We start from the raw sequence: 16,261 nt of genomic DNA, 5'->3' as shown, positions 1-16,261 counted from the left end.
CATATTTGCATTTCAGTCTTTTGTTAGCCCCTCAGATACCAGGCAGTATCTTAGTCAGTTTTCTCCTGTGCTTGCTTGTTCTCTTTCCAGATGTTTCTGTCAAATACTGTAGTTTCTTTCCGAATTCAAAAACTATTTTCTTTCCTAGTGAAGACTGAGCATTTTGTATGCCTTTTCTCATAGTTTTGTTTGAGCTGTGAATTTTAATGTTATGCTTTTTCTGACTTGCTCTTGGATCAGTAAAGAATGAGTTAAATAGCAGACATCTTAAGTGTGCTGGTGGGCAACAAGGAATTGAGACAGAGAAAGATGAGCATCCAATCTTTAAAAATTAATCAAACTTCTAGAACTTTGGAAATTCAGTTAGCAGCTAATTGGTTAATTACCAATTGTTAATTGGTATTAACAATTCTTAATAATGTGAGTTTAAATAGTTACAATTGCACTTGTTGGTAGTTCTTTCTTTGTCTATTTATACTAGGAAGGGTTGTAGTTTTTTTGTTGTTGTTGTTTTATCCAGGCAAGTTGGACTTCATTAGGTATGAAAGCAGTCAGTGGTACAGTGCCTGTACTAGTGTTGTAAACAATAAAATCTTAGAATATCCCAAGTTGGAAGGGACCAATGAGGAGCATCAACTCCTGGCTCCACACAGGACCACCCAAAAATCAGACCCTGTGTCTGAGAGCATTGTCCAAACACTTCTTGAACTCCGTCAGGCTCAGTGCCTTGCCCACTGCCCTGGGGAGCCTGTCCCAGTGCCCAACCACCCTCTGGTTGCAAAACCTCTCCCTAACACCCATCCTGATCCTCCCCTGTCCCAGCTCCATGCCGTTCCCTCGGGTCCTGTCACTGTCCCCAGAGAGCAGAGCTCAGCGCCTGCCCCTCCACTCCCCTCGTGAGGGAGCTGCAGGCCGCCATGAGGCCTCCCCTCAGCCTGCTCTGCTCGGGGCTCAACAAACCAAGGGACCTCAGCTGCTCCTCACACATCTTGCCCTCTAGACCCTTCACCATGTTTGTAGCCCTCCTTTGGACGCTCTCTAACAGTTTTATGTCCTTATATTTTGGCACCCAAAACCAAACAGTACTCAAGGTGAGGCCAGCAGAGTAGAGGACAGTCAGTTCCCTTGATCAGCTAGCAATGCAGTGCATAAACAGTAGAAGGTACGTTATTTGGTGTGTATTCTGTGGGGAAAGGAGGCAAAAATATTTTAAATGAAAAATGATGATAGTGCACCCTGGGAAAGTGGAAAATATTAGTATCAGCAAAACATACAAACAGAAGGTTGAAAAGCTGATCTGTTTTTCATGTGTTGTGCATGAGTTTTTCTGTGTTTTGGGAGCACACAGTATTGCTGCTGTTGAATATTTTTTTTTTGTGTAAACAGTTAAGTCTCTAATGGGACCACAGTTATGCTAAGGAGAGCTGAGACTCTTCAGAAGCAGCCAAACATAGTAAGAGTTAATGATACAAACAGCAGGGTATAAGGCAGTTGCTACAGCGTGGAGGGAAGATACAAGTTTATAGTTTCTGAGGTACTTTGATGCATCTAAATGCTGAGTCATTTAGTCTGAACATTAACAGAAGCTGAAAGAAATCATTGTTCCAAAAGCCAGCTGTGACTCTTGATGAGTCTTGTCTTTAAGCTCAGTGCTACTTAACTGTTACTTGATCTTTCTGCCATTAGTCTGATAGATGTCACTGTGCAGATTGAAAGGCTATCATGCGACTAGTTCCTTGAGCAGCAAAACCTAAGAAACCTTATGTCTTCTCAGATCAACAGTGAATAAATCTACTCTACCTTTTGCTTCACAGCTGTGCTCCTCACCCCAAGCTAAAACATTGTGATCATTTCACATTTTACAGCTATTTGGTTCACAAAGTAGACAAGGATGCACACCAACAAAGCTACACTGGAAGATGGGCTCAGGGAGAGGGCCTGGCATGCTTCCAGCACTGAAAGGCACCCGGTCCCCAGGGCCAGACTATAGCTGATCTGAAGTCAAGTCCCTTTGTGGATGTCACCCTCCAACACTTAACCTGCTTTTTTGCGGTAGATCTTGACAGCTGGTTGGTAATGTAGACATCCTTTTTGGCAATGAATCACACCGAAGCTGCTCTGTGCTCATCAGAGAATCCAGGTGGGACATTGACATGAATGTCTTCATGTCTTTGGTTCACGTCTTCACCTTTTCAGACAACAGAAATCTATTCCTTGGTAATTTCTGAAGATTACCTGATATCTAACAAGTCTTTTTTTTTTTCCCCCATGTTTTGTGTCTGGGGTCATAAGGTATGTGCAACTATCCACACACAACTCATAATTCTGCCTTCCAATATGATTCATTTGTATCTAATAATTCATTTGTATCTAATAATGCTAGGGTATACCACTCATTTGGCTTTGATAGTATTGATATTCTTCATGGGAATTGCTCATAGAACATGTAAGCCTGTGATTTGTTTGAGACTTCTGGCTCTCTCAAACTTTGCCAAAATTGGCCATAAGTTTCAAATACTTAATAGAAGTACTGGTTTTGCAGTGTGATCTATTGAACTTATTCACTGGAATATTTTCATCCTGCTTATTTTTTAAGATATATCATCTTATTCTTTCCCATTACACACACACATATATATATATATATTTGTCTTTATGAGCATGTTACAAAAAGATCAGAACTAAATCTTGTTGCTTTAGCATACTTAAGAATATCTTATGGAATCTTATAGCACTCCACACATTGGTCTAATTCTGTTAAACAGATGTAACATTACCTTGCAGCAGTTCAGAGAAGCATATTTTTAACTTTAAAAGGCAAAAACAATGGAAGAAAACAGGAAAGAATTTTTGTTTCATGAATGAACACTGTTTCCACTGATTCTAGTGGGAGTGGTGTTGACTCATGGAAAAAATACATACTGGAAAGAATTATACTTAGGTGGAGATTTAGGCATGTTTAGTCATTCTTACATGTTATGTATCTAGCAGAAAGGAGCCAGGAACACATTGTGTGTCATACCATATAAACATAGAAATAAATAATATTTGAAGCATTCAAGTGACCAGTAATTAGCAAAGTCCAGAAAATGAACGATGAAAGTAAAATTTGCTAATGCTTGACATGTCTGCTAGTTATGGAAGGCTAATGAATCCACATTTAACCTTCACATTATATATTTTAAGCAGAAACATAATTGTAATATTATCTGGAATTTGTGTGTTTTGAGAAAGATGGAGAATTTGTTGGATAATGCCTGTTTTATTTGGATCTTCTGGGACATAAAAAAATTGAAGTGAAATTCTAAAGAATGTCTAAAAAGATCGACAGTAACGTGAATTCTGGGTACATATGTTAAGTACTGTATTTAGTAAAACTAGGGTATTTGATCATGGTGAAATAATTAGCATGTCCTAACAAGACCTCTCTCCTATCAGTATTTTCCATATCACTCCAAAGTGTGATCTAGAAAGTTTGTGTACTGCTAGCACTACCTAGTACCCTCTTCCACCAGGGAGAAAATTGGGCAGGTTGCATATAACAGGGTATTGAGCTAGGGGACACAGTGAACTCCACTATGTTCTGGTAATCCAGCTGTTGAAATCTTTCCTCTGGGTACCTGTGTGTGAACAGAACTGCTTTCTACCACCAGTCTCAAAGTACCATGCAAATTTGAGGTTGCAACAGGAATCCGTCTCTTACATGGGCTCTGGCTCATCTGACAGGCTTGTTTGTACATCTGCGACATTGAGATTTACCTCACAAGGGAACTGCTGGACTGAGGAAATGAGGATGGGTATTGAGTTTCTGGCACTCTGTACTGAAGGTCTGTTTTGTGATGATGTCAGTGAACCCTTATGCTGAAGTTACTTTGCCTCAGCTTAGGCATACTTAAGTACTTGACTGTACTCAAATAGTCGTCAAGTAAAGTTGTTCAAAAGGAAGTCATCAGCTAGATTTGCAGCTTGGAAAATGTGACTCCCTTCAAATACTTTCCTACACAATAACAAAAAAAAAAAAAGTAAAAATTTGAATTAGTGTGCTAAGCATTAGGAATTTACTTTGCTGCACTAAGAGGATGTATCTGCACTGATAAAATCTAATGAAATTTAAAGTTCTGGCATTTTTAATATGTAGTCTGGCAGTCTTGTTTTGATACTGGTTCTACATGTAGTATTTATCACTGCTGTTTGGTATTACTAAAATCAAATAATTCTGGCAGTTAGATTAACAATTCAGGTGACTAGCAGAGCTCCACTGAATTCCACAGGGCTGCACAAATTTACCTCAGGTAGGGTAAGGTACAATATGTTTAATGAAATCATGCATAAAGAAATAGCATCCTTTGAATGATCTTTGGTACTCCGTAATCACCTAAAAAATCCTGACTTCTTCTAGCCAATGAGTCAACTTCCTCCCTCCCAAAATATTCACTTGCAGATGTGCTGCACAACTACTTCAATGGCATGGTATCCTACGGTAATCTTAAATCATTTCCAGCCTACAGAATGAATTAATTTGAACAAACACCAAGTTCCTGTAAAACAACAGCAAAGGAGGTAGCCAAAAGCAGGAAACGAAAATAACCACCATTGAAGGCTAGGAATTCACAATTTTAAAAACAGCAGTAGGTGCCTGAAGAAAAATGGAAGTCAGTAAGTAGAAGGAATTTTCTTTTTTGTCTATATATTTAAACCATGAAAATAATGGGAAAAAATCACACCACCACAAACACAAGACTGGAATTACTAATAAAATATTCTCTAATGGCAGAGCTTTAAGCAGATCCAGAACATAAAAACAGCAGTTTGTCACCCTTCTTCCTGTTGCAGTTTGAGATCTTGTTGTATTTCTTATACTTGCAGTTAAATTTTAGAAAAATATTTTGATGTTGAAGTGCCTGAGATGTACTTTGAGATGACAGAAAGTATCAATTTAGAGCTAAGTGCAAAAGTTTTAGTTTGTTTTTAGAACACAGCTAGTCAAAATACACATCTAGTAAAAATCATGCTACAAAAGGAGAAAATGTCTCAACTTCTTTCTCTACAGATTCCAATCTTACAAAAATACAGGTGATTGTTCTTCTGTTCTCTGCTGCTTTACACATGAAGAACATTTTGTGTACATCAGCTCCCTGTAACTTCCATGAGCAAACTAAAACCCTAGGGAAAGTAGAAATTCAGATCAATTCAAAACCACTGTCATAATGGAGCATTTGTAAGGGTTCTTCAGTGTCAAAGGTGTTTTCCACAGGTTTGTCACTTGTATTCAAAATGTGGGGTTGTCTTAGCTTATTGCATCTCTCAGCGGAAACCAAAATGTCATTGGTTGGATGTTTTTCACTTACATGCTCAAGAAACATAATAGAAGATGTCCAAGTTTATATTGTAATTACTTTTAACCTGATGGCAATTTAAATATAACTGCTATTTTTTCTTCCCATGCTGTATATGACCACAAAAATTGCTGTCAAGAACCTTCAGTTTCAAAACATGCAATCTTTCTTTATCTTCTCATGGCTTTTCCTCTCCCATCAAGTATTTAGTTTATTTTCTTTGCTTTATGGAGAATCAGAGGAAAAGAAGAACACAATAATATTTTCTCCTCATCTTGCATTTATAGCATTCTCAGAGAAAAAATCTGTTAGGAAAACAGTCAAAGGCCTGGAAAGAAGTTCAATGTCATCAGATTTATTTCCCTTCCATCAGATAGACACATTTTTCACATATTTTTGCCTAATTCAGGTTCTTAATTTTAACCATAGCACTCCTGATAAAAGCTCCAGACCTTAATGGCTGCCATGAATAGAAACTACCTTCAGATTTCCTACTTAGGTTTAAGACAAATAGTTAATAGCAGTTCTTGTGCCAACATTGTTCCTCTACTTCCTCAAGTTATGTCAACTCCCTCAATGTGTTTATAGAGTGTGATCAGCCATAGGCTCCTGTGATAGATTCACCTGTACCTGTTGCTCTTTGAACTCTTGGTCACGGGAACTAGAACCACTTGTGGATTTCAATATGAAATCTCACCAGTGCCTTGAATAATTATGATTGCATTTTATTTGCTAGGAGAAGTAGGTTTATGTTGCACGTTAGATACCTACCTAATTCAGTTTTAGTGATACTGTGGACAGTTGGAATACCTTCAAGTTTTTATCCCCAATTACAACCCAGCAAACTGTGAAAAAATCATAAATCCAACTTCCATTTTCATTCTGCTGTCTCTCCACACTGCTCAGAAATCACCAGTTTTCAACTGTAATGTAACTCATGCCTTGCTGAAGTGCTTGAGAAATTTTAACTAGCTATCCCTTTCCTACCTCAGAAAGAATCTGTGCCCACACAGGTCTTTTGTTCTTCCAGTCAGTTAGACCAGCTATTGATCTTTGCAACCCAGACATGTCTCCTAGTATTTTGTCTCCCCAGATGATTAAATAAACTAAGCTTTTCTGGTTACAGGTTTCCCTGATCCTGCACTGACTTCTCCTGACTACCATGCAACCTGCCTGTCACATTCCAGTGGAACTTACTGTTGTAGTTCTCCAACTATGGCTAAAAGTTTGAAACAATTTATTTTAAAATAGAAAGAAATAATATAATCAGTTTCATTATGTTCTAGAGCTTACAGTTATGATTGTTTTAGATACAAACATATGTCAGAAAAGTATTGTTTAGCACTGTTATATCTTTCAGTGCCACTACCAGTGGTTAAATTCTACATCACTGTCCAGTCTCACATTTATTAGGACTCAGCCTAAGTGAATGAATAGGCATATAAAATACATTGACCTATTACAAGGAAAAAAGCAGTAATGCTGTACAGTCTTGATTATTTGGGTTAAAACCATGTGCATGGTAGGATATATAATCTTGCTTGGTAATAAATACATGCATGGAAGGTTTGTAGATGACCTACCATGTTTAAACTATGAATAAACAGTCCTTGGAATAAAATCACTGATTGATTTGGCTCCTTACTTGTGCACATATTTTTCCAAGTAGATTGCTGCCTGTAGCTCAAGTTGTGAAAGAACATTAACGCACATCTGACACTCCTCCTCATGCAAGCCTGAAAATCTTCTGTCCCCTCCAAATATATGGGCACTGCTGGCTACCTAAGACAACAAAAATCGATCATTTTCCAGCCAGATCTCACACAAATCTATCCTGCTGATGATCCATCTGCACTCTGTAATGTATGCCAATTGCTCCTCTCACTGAAAGTCCTTGGGGTGAAATTCATTACAAAGGATGATAACTGTAAAATGTGCATACTGGAATTTGCTTGAAAATGAATATAAATACCAGATCAGAAGAGCATATTTTAATCCTGCTTTATATAGTATCTTAAGGGATAAATAATAGGCAACTTAAAACCTGTTTAAAGTCATTGGTCCATTAACACTTTCTGGTTGGTCTCTGTCATCTCATAAAGTTACCTTTAATAAATAGGGGAACATGTTTAGTTGGTTCCAGTCAATCAAACTCACAATTTAGCATAGTACTCAGCACCAAGGATACTGTAATGTAACAGCAGGGTCTGCTTTTGTTGGGAAAGAGGGATTGTGCACATAATACATGTTTTCTGTTTGAGCCTCCTTCGTGCTCTGACTATGTTAGGTAGAATAGGTCAAGAATATTTTCAGACACAATCCATTCAGAAACTGCTAGCTTATTTGAAAGTGAAACAGCAATAGTCTGAATGCTCCAATTCAAAACATACCAAACAAGGTAAATTACCACCTTGCTCTTCAACTGATTTATAAAAACCATTTAAGAAAGAAGACAACCAGCATTCTGGAGTTTTCACACTGGTTAGCTACACAGCTAGCAAGCCTGGCATTTCAAAATTGTCTACATTCCTGGGCCCAGAGCAGGACCCTGAAAGTAAGGTGCAAGCAGATAATAACATGTTACTGCTCATTTAAGCTTTCATTCCCAGAGCATGTGCTCACATTTGTTTAGTTGATGCTTGGTTGGATGGTCGAGCTCCTGCCTTACAGCCATAGGCGCTCTAACACCTGATCAATAATTAAACCTCTAGCACTGAAGAGGTGCATCTTCTGTGGATAAACTGAGGGCGGAGAGACTTTTCTTGACTTCTCACTAACCCTTTTTATAGCTCCACATAAATGTAGAACAGAAAGGGTGACAGAACGGCTCCCTGCAGTACCCCACACTTCAGAACTTACCAGGGACAGAAGAAGCAATCACAGCTAGCTGCAAGGTCTCTAGGAGAACGCAGAGCTGGTGGTAGTGAGATTCCCACAAGTGTTTTCAGTAACTGCTCACAGTGCAAAATATTGCTGAGCTGAAATAACCCTTGTGGTGTTATCAAGAAATAAGGAGTCTATGAATTTGGTGGAAAAACCTACCTGAGTTAAGTGACTGAACCAGCAGTCTCTGGTTTTGCAAATTGATGCATTCCAGTAGCACTTTGTGTCTGCACAATAGTTATAGGCATTCCTTCCATTACAGCTGCTAAGATCTGAATAACTTAGCTGACCATTAGGCATCCTTTTGGCCGTGAAGAGTATCTCATACCTCCAGAGGAATATTTATCTCGCCTCTCTCAGGGCTACGTATTAGAGCTATCTAAAAACTCATTCACACAGAGCAATTTTCAGGAAGAAACGTAGGAGCAGAAGCACAAAACAAAGCCCTATGTTCCCGTCCCCTCATTTCTTGAAGTAAGAATCTTAAAAATTAAAAATTGTCTGAAACAATGTTAAGTATGTTGCTTGCAGAGGTACGGCTGTTAAGTTCATTGCATTCATTTGGATCATACTGCCAGTATCGAGTATTTGAATGCTATTTTAGGACTTTGCCAGCAGAGGATTGCAGGTAACCTTAGGTGAGCTCTGGCGGCTAGTTAAAATGCAAGGCCCTCCATTTGCATGAGCTAAATTTCTATTGCCTTATGTACATGCATGCATTTCAGGTATACACGGCTCATTTGTTCTTTAGCAAAATGAGATTAATGTGGAAATGTTAGTGATTTGTGTGCAGTCCTTTGCTGAGTGTCAGCAATGCAGCGTAAGCTGTTCAGATAGGAGAACTCCCAGGAGGGCAAAGTCATAGTGCTAAAACTGAGTGTTGTGTGTTAAAACTTGAGTAAGAGTTGAGCACGCTTTATGTAAATATATCAAAGCCACCTGCTAGAAATCGTTTTGGCACCACCGTGTTCCAAGAGATCTGTACTTGTTGGGTCTGAAAATAAATATCATGTTGCATTTCATGGCTTGCGTGCAGTACCATCAGCAGTTAAGTTCCAAGATAAAGGAGCCTTGAAAGTGGTGTCTCCTCTAGCAGTCTGAAAGCATTGTAGGAATTTGAGGCTTTAAGAAAATTCTGTAGCTGTTATGTAAGTCAATGTCAGTCTGATATGATTAATCAAAAGGGAAAAAAAAATAGAGCAAAATAGAGGTAATTTGCCTTAATTTCTAAAAGGTCTTTTAGAAATTCTCTGGTAATTTACTGATAACTGCAGCATAAAAAGAATGTAATTAAAACTTTATTTATTGCCAGATAACTATTTCCATAACATTTAAGTAGAGTTTTTCATCGTGCGTCCTTTTTGTCACAAAACCGACCTTGAATAATGCAGCAGAGTCCAGGTAGTTTCTTCAAATACTGTAAGATGAAGTATCCCTCAACAGTAAATTTTCCAAGCAGCAGGAAATCTGGCTTTATTATGAATGCAAGAGAATATGGCAATTTATGTGTCAGTTCAGAGGTACAGGTAATTCAGGGCACCTGTTGAGCTGAGCTCAAATTCTATTTTGGTATTCTGTGTTTACTTGTATTAAATATTTGTATATTGAGATTTCCATTACAAAAGGGTCACTCATTCATACCCTCCTACTTCTAAAGTACCCAGCTCTATTGGACTATTTTTATTTTGTAAAGCTCTATTAAATTAAAAGAATACATGATTTTTCATTTGCTTTATCCTGACATGGGAACAGCACCTAGAGAGAACAATTATTTTAGCCCTCAGTTTTTTGGCCTTTGACATTTCTGCCCACGCACTCAAATACATTAGAGTGGGCAGCACGCATGTGCCATACAGCAGGGATTGGCTAGTGCACAGAGTACTGTCAGTCTTACCTTTCTTTGGAAACCCGGTCTGCATCCCTCTGTATTGTTCATCCTTTTATGCTACTGCAGTATCTTAAAGAGGCTGAACAGAGGAGTTCCTGATCCCAAGGAACATATCCTGGCAGTAGACGGAAATGCTGTTTGAGTTGCTGCTGTGACTTAAAGTTTGAGTCTGCATGGTGTGGCTAAACTTTAACAGTAGGCCCAAGTAGCCTGTTAATGTAGGATGCCCTGCTTCTTCTACAGTTGTAGTTGTTTTTGTCATTGTTTTCATGTTTGTTTGTAAGAACTGCATAGAGTTGGGATACATAAATAAGTGATTCAGTTTTTGGACGCATTATTTTGATGCAAGTAACTACCATTAAAAAGCATGTTGTGCTTGGAAACCAAATATATAATGACTTGATTCCCTGTCTGTTGGCTCCATTGGGACTTTTGAAATGGACTCCTGGGGATGCAAAAACTTGTCTGATTCTGTGCAGAGCAATGCAGAGAGCAACATTAAGAACATCAGTGTTGTCCATAGAGACACGTTAAATTACTAGATGAAAACAGCCATGTCTCATGCTTAGAAACCTATGGAAAACACCTGATAAATTTGGCTGCTTAAAAAATATTCAGCGACGCTTATGCTTTATATCCGCGTTTGCACAGAAGGCAAATAAGGCTTATAAGTAGCCTTTAAAAACACTTCCACATTCATGTACAGGAATCACTTTTAGTTTAAAGTTTCAAGACCAAAAATCAATCACTTTTTTTTGTTTGTTTGTTTGTTTGTTTGTTTTATCCCAGAGAAAATGTTTGCAAGAGAGATACTAAACACTTGGAAATACAGTAGCTTATAATGGAAGCAACAGCTCATCTTTAACTTTGGAAGGACAAGCAGTGCCAATTTAATTAAAGCCACATTAAAATAGGACTGTCGTTTGTATCACACTGATTCTCCACTCCTCTGAGAAGTCCTGCTGCCATTTTGTACCACAAATTCTTGTCTTGTGCAAATTAATAGATCATTTTATTTTCTGCAGGAGATCTGAAGACTTTTATAGCAAATCCGCCAGTGTCAAAATGAACACAGGTATGCTGCTTCTGTGAGATTTTTCTTTACTTTTATGTGTTGTTTAGAAAGCAGACAAGGTACCAGATTTATTTAAATGTTGATGAATAAATTATATCTTAATCAGTGCTGGATTTAAATTAAACAAGGTATTTTAGTAGTATGTCTGCTTATATGCGTTTCTGTTCCATATATGAAGTTTCATACATCTTTCTGTATGTATGGATATATATATGGATACATAAAATATACATGCATGTTTAGCTTTCTGTGCTTAAGTTACGTGTTTCAGTTTTGTATGTGTATGTTTTATGCAAAAAAAAAAAAAAAAAAGTAGTTTCAAGGCATAACGGTTCTGGAAAAGTGATGCTAAAACATCACATTTTCCTAACAGCACATGGTTTAAAAATGTTTTGTTTCCATTCTCTACTGTCACTAAATCAAAGGGCGTATAAAAAACTATCCTGTATTATTAGCTGCATTTGTGCAATCAGAGGAGGATTGTACTTACAGGGATTTGTATTTTCTCTCAAGTTTCCTTGGTATACATACTGACGAAATGAAATACTCCACACCATAGGAGGTTATCCTAATGATCTGTAACATACTAATATTTTGTTTCTGAATCATTGAAGTCGATAGATAAGACTGCTTTTTTTATCTGGAAGTGGCGACAGGCCTCTAAAAAGCAGACTGGTGAAATTCTGGGCTCCCTCACGTCAGGTATAAGTTTACAGTTGCTGTCACCCTTACTCTGCAGGTGAACTGTCTGTTTTGCAGAATAACTGCAACACAAGGGTAGAAAAACCCCTGCTCTCCAAACCTGTTGCTGTATTAGCCAGGATCCCTGGTTTCCTATTGTCTCAATCAGTGGAACTCTCTAGGACAGGGTTCTCACAAGGATGTTTTTTAGTACAAAGTTAAAACACGTTGGCTGTGGTGAAACCTACTACATTTGGGACTGTTTTAAGCACGAGAAACAATGTTTCTCAGTTGGGGTGGTATTTCTTTTGGCTATTCTGAGTTGTCTTCCAGACCCTAACTGGGGCAGTGGGACAGGAATGGCACAAAGTTTTGATAAGACTTTTAACTTATGGAAATACTATTTGAAATGTGTCCTACCCTCTTGTATTTTTGGAGAAGACTTCTTTCCTAAACATGTCAGTCTGGATAATGAAGGTAGCACTGATATACTGCTTGCTTCTTAGACCTGTAATTTCAGAAATAGCTCAGCTAAGCATCGGATGTTTGACTATGATTGCATTGTAATCATATGGGTTAAAATGATAGATGTCATTTTATAGCTTCTACTTTGAAAAACATGGCTTGTGTCAGAGATGTAAATTGCCAGTTTGTGTTACTGCAGCCCTGAAGTAGGACTTTGTTCTGTCATATAAAAATTTCTCGTAAGCTTGAAATTCTCAAGAGAAATAGACATGAGATTTAAGTAGCCTATATGTCTGAATGGCTTTTGTTGTGGATTGTGTCTTCTGATCACATAGATGACCTGAAGACCCAAACACAACAGAAATCTTGTACAGTTTCCTAAAGACACCGTGACTGTAAACTGATCTTTAAGCTACTGTGCACTTAAACAGTAAAAACATTTTTCACCTTGTGTATGAATGTGCATGTTACAAGCTGTACTAAAAGGAGGTACTGATTTTTTTTTAAAGTGCATATCAGTTCTATTGGTGTATGTTGCTTACTGACTGTAAAAAAAGAAAAATAATCCAGTGAGTAGGATGTAAAAGTGAACATCTTACACTTGTCTGTTGGTGAAGTGTCACTTTACTTAGGCTGAGATGGAAGCCATTCTGTGCAGAGGTCTGGTCTAGTTATTTCTCTTTTTTGACTCTGTTTTCTTGGAACATAAATGAATGCAGAGGTTCTTTTATTTTTTATTTTTTGACGTTTCACTGCTTTATAACAGGGATTTGTGCACAACAAAATTAGAAATTATCAGATACTATTAATTTGCCACTGTCCTGTTTTAAAATAGGATTGTGATTAATTCCTTCTACAGATAAATGCTCAATTTAGTTTGATGCCAGTAGCTGTTCAAGTGGCAAAGACTGGTGTATATGCAGCTTTAAAAAGAAAAAGTCAATCTGCTGCTTAGAGCGAGCTCCTCTAATCCAGTGTTCCCTGTGGCTGCAGACTTGGCAGTCTATCTCAGTGAACCCTGCAGAAGATATTTTTGTCTACAGAGAAAATGTTTTGAAGAGCTTTGGTTTCCATTACTCTACCATATATGGGAGGGATTTTTTAGCATTTGATGTTAATTCTGTACCACATGTTAGGAAGGAATACTCAACAGCTAAAGGCAACAAAACATATTTGCCAAAGCAGGAAAATAGACATTAGATACAGTGGAGGTTTTGAGAAGTACCAAGGGCTCATAGTTGCTCTTGGTGTTCGAGTTCTGTCATAAATTATAAATAGAAGTCTAATAGAATGTGTGCCTTTTTAAACCCAGACTAAGCAATCATCAACAGAGTAATAATTTAAACTATATATAGGGCTTTTCATCAACAAGTCTTCAAGTACTGCACAGATTCAATGAGCGTCATTACCTTGGTGGGACATTTTGAGAAACTAGGACAGAAAACCCAAGTTATCGATGAACTTGACTTCAGGTAACAGTACATGATAAATGTGTTTATTGCTCATACTACATATACGCATGCAAAGCTGATGTTGGGGAGAAGTAATTGCATTGAGGAGTTATGAATGGATACAAGCTAATATGCTAAAACAGATTCTTAGTGTCTATCCATAAATATTCTGGCTGCATTTCACACAGATAATGCTTGGTAAATGCGTCTAATTTTAAGTTATCTGTTTCCAATAAGCAAGACACATGAAGAGCAGCCAAGAGTGAAAAAGTCTACAGTTCTGGAAGTTCACAAATATTTTACAATTGTTAAAATTATTAATGTAAGTCATCACATAGACTAATCTCTTACATCATCTGAGAGACAAGAATAGAAATTCTTGGGTCCCTGCAGAGTTCCTGAATAGGTTGTAAAGCCATTTTTGGATCACCAAAGTACATTATACAGCTTGATTGTTCAAATGTTCTCCTACAACTTTACTTCTTTAAATCATTATTTGTTGTAATTTAGCAGTGTCAAAGAACCAAATAATAGGAGGTTCCCCTGGGTAATCAGTTAGGTTTCTGTGGTAATAGCTCATCTGCACACCCACAAAGGATCTCAGATAGACAACAGCAGGAGGGGAAGCCCAAATAATACCTTACTAGGCTGCTCACAGCAGCATCCCAGCACTATCGAAGGCCTAGCTCCATAAGCCTAGAAGAGCACAAGGGCAGGCAGGAACCTAAATTAAGGACTCCTGAGGAACAAGCACCTTGTCTGGGCCCTTCTCAAGGCTGTTCCAGGACAGCATCAGCCCTAGGGTCCAGGCTTGTAGCCCATCAAGATAAGGTATCAGGAGCAGCTCTCCAGATGAGCTTTGAACTAAGAGGGGATTTGCTGCTTGGAGTTGTAGGAGTCATTATGGAAGTGCAGGGGAAAAAGCAGCTGAGGATTGCACAAGACTTGCTATGAGATGCTTAAGGAAGGAACTAAAGGCAGTGGAAGGGAGGAATTTGAGTGATTTGGGGAGGGACTACTCTGGGGAAAAATAAAGGTGCTAGGGCTTGGAAAGGGCTGCTCAAACATAAACAGTTTGCTGGTCAGTATGCTTGTCTGGCCGTGGCCTGAACCTGATCATTGCAGTCTGTCCTGTCTTAATAAATTCCTTCCAAAGGCGTTCCAGTGGGGGGGAGCTGCGTGCATGTGTGTGTCTGGAGGTGTGTCTGCCAGCCGCTGGAGCTGGACCACAGGGCATAGGACCTGTGTGTCCCTGCAGCAGCCACTGGAGTGAGCGTGCAACAGCGGGTGTGAGTGCTCCTGAAGGTAGCTCTTGAAAAACACAAATAAAGCATCACTTGGGATAAAAGTTGTGATAGTATAAAACAATTATTCGCCTGCTAGCTTGTATTAATCAAATAAAGTATGTTGTCAAAATCTGCCATGATTCAGGTAAGAACAAATGCCAACATCAAGTCTCCCTGGAATTGCTTCCGTTTTATGTCATGGAGAGAATAATACAAGGATAAAAAATGTGATTTTAATTACCATTGCCATGCTATGTTTATGTAAGCAAATTAAAACAAATGTGCAGATTTGATAACCATTGTTTTTGTTTCCCATGTCCAGTACCAATAATTAATTCCAGGTAATGTATTGCTTTAGACTGTTGCTGCCCGAAATCAGCTGGCCCTTTGCCTTGAGATTTGGAACTGGCAGTGATTCTGTAGAACCGCTTACACTTGGGGCAGTGCCTCAGATGCTTGTCAGCATTACCAACTGCTTCATGCATATCCCTGCTACTTGGGGTAATGCTGTAAAGAGGAAAGAAACACCAGCAGCTCACTTCTCTTGGAGACATGGGTTAAAGATGTCTCTGTGGCTCGAATTACTGCTGTCATAGGAAATACTTTCCACTAATAGGTTGCAGACCTCCCTTGAGCATAATTTGATAAAACTCGGTGTCTCAGGACACAGATCTAAAGAGCATTAGGGCCTCTATCATAGTTGTAGTTCGTGGCCTACATGAAACTTCAGTAATACCAAATATGAAAATTAAAATAAAGACAATATTGAAGAGCATTCTAGTTAAGTACAATCAGGAAGGATATCTATTACCTTTTATAACTATGATGGAGTTGGAAAAGCTAAGTTGTAGGAAAGCCACCTGCTAAAAACAACAAAGTGCAACTAAAAACAGAATGACAGCCCCAGGGGAGAGAGGAGCAAAGACTAAAGAAAGAAAGAAGTCAAGCAAGATCCAAAATGAAGGTTTTTTACACTTCTAGCTGTTCAAAGGGATTTCAGATTTAGATTTCAAGTCGTTCCCTCGGGATATTGTTAGGTTCCAGACATACATGTGTTTATCTTCCATTAAATTAAAGAGAGAGGGGGAGGGAGGGAGGGTAGGGAGACCAAGGACATTGAACCAAAGAAAAAAGAATGCATACCATCCTTAATAATTTTGTTTCTTGAGTTTAAAGGATATGAAGGGCTGAACACA

General features: G+C 38.4%; 1 protein-coding gene across 44 annotated transcripts in view; it reads left to right on the top strand.

Annotated features, from left to right (window-relative positions):
* SORBS2 (sorbin and SH3 domain containing 2) overlaps positions 1-16,261 on the top strand; it is a 155,567-nt gene that overhangs the window by 63,440 nt on the left and 75,866 nt on the right. For 37 of the 44 annotated variants that reach the window (XM_068681366.1, XM_068681361.1, XM_068681359.1 and 34 more), the window contains one exon: positions 11,133-11,182. The exons of 5 other annotated variants lie outside the window; for them this stretch is intronic. In XM_068681366.1, coding sequence (XP_068537467.1) covers positions 11,173-11,182 — 10 coding nt within the window. In that variant the 5' untranslated portion in view covers positions 11,133-11,172. Of the gene's footprint in view, positions 1-11,132; positions 11,183-16,261 lie in introns of those variants that run through there. 2 more of the 44 variants (XM_068681394.1, XM_068681395.1) reach the window with 2 other exon arrangements.

This window comes from Anas acuta, chromosome 4, assembly GCF_963932015.1.
Source record: "Anas acuta chromosome 4, bAnaAcu1.1, whole genome shotgun sequence".
NCBI lineage: Eukaryota > Metazoa > Chordata > Aves > Anseriformes > Anatidae > Anas > Anas acuta.
This window is presented reverse-complemented; position numbering and strand designations above follow the sequence as displayed.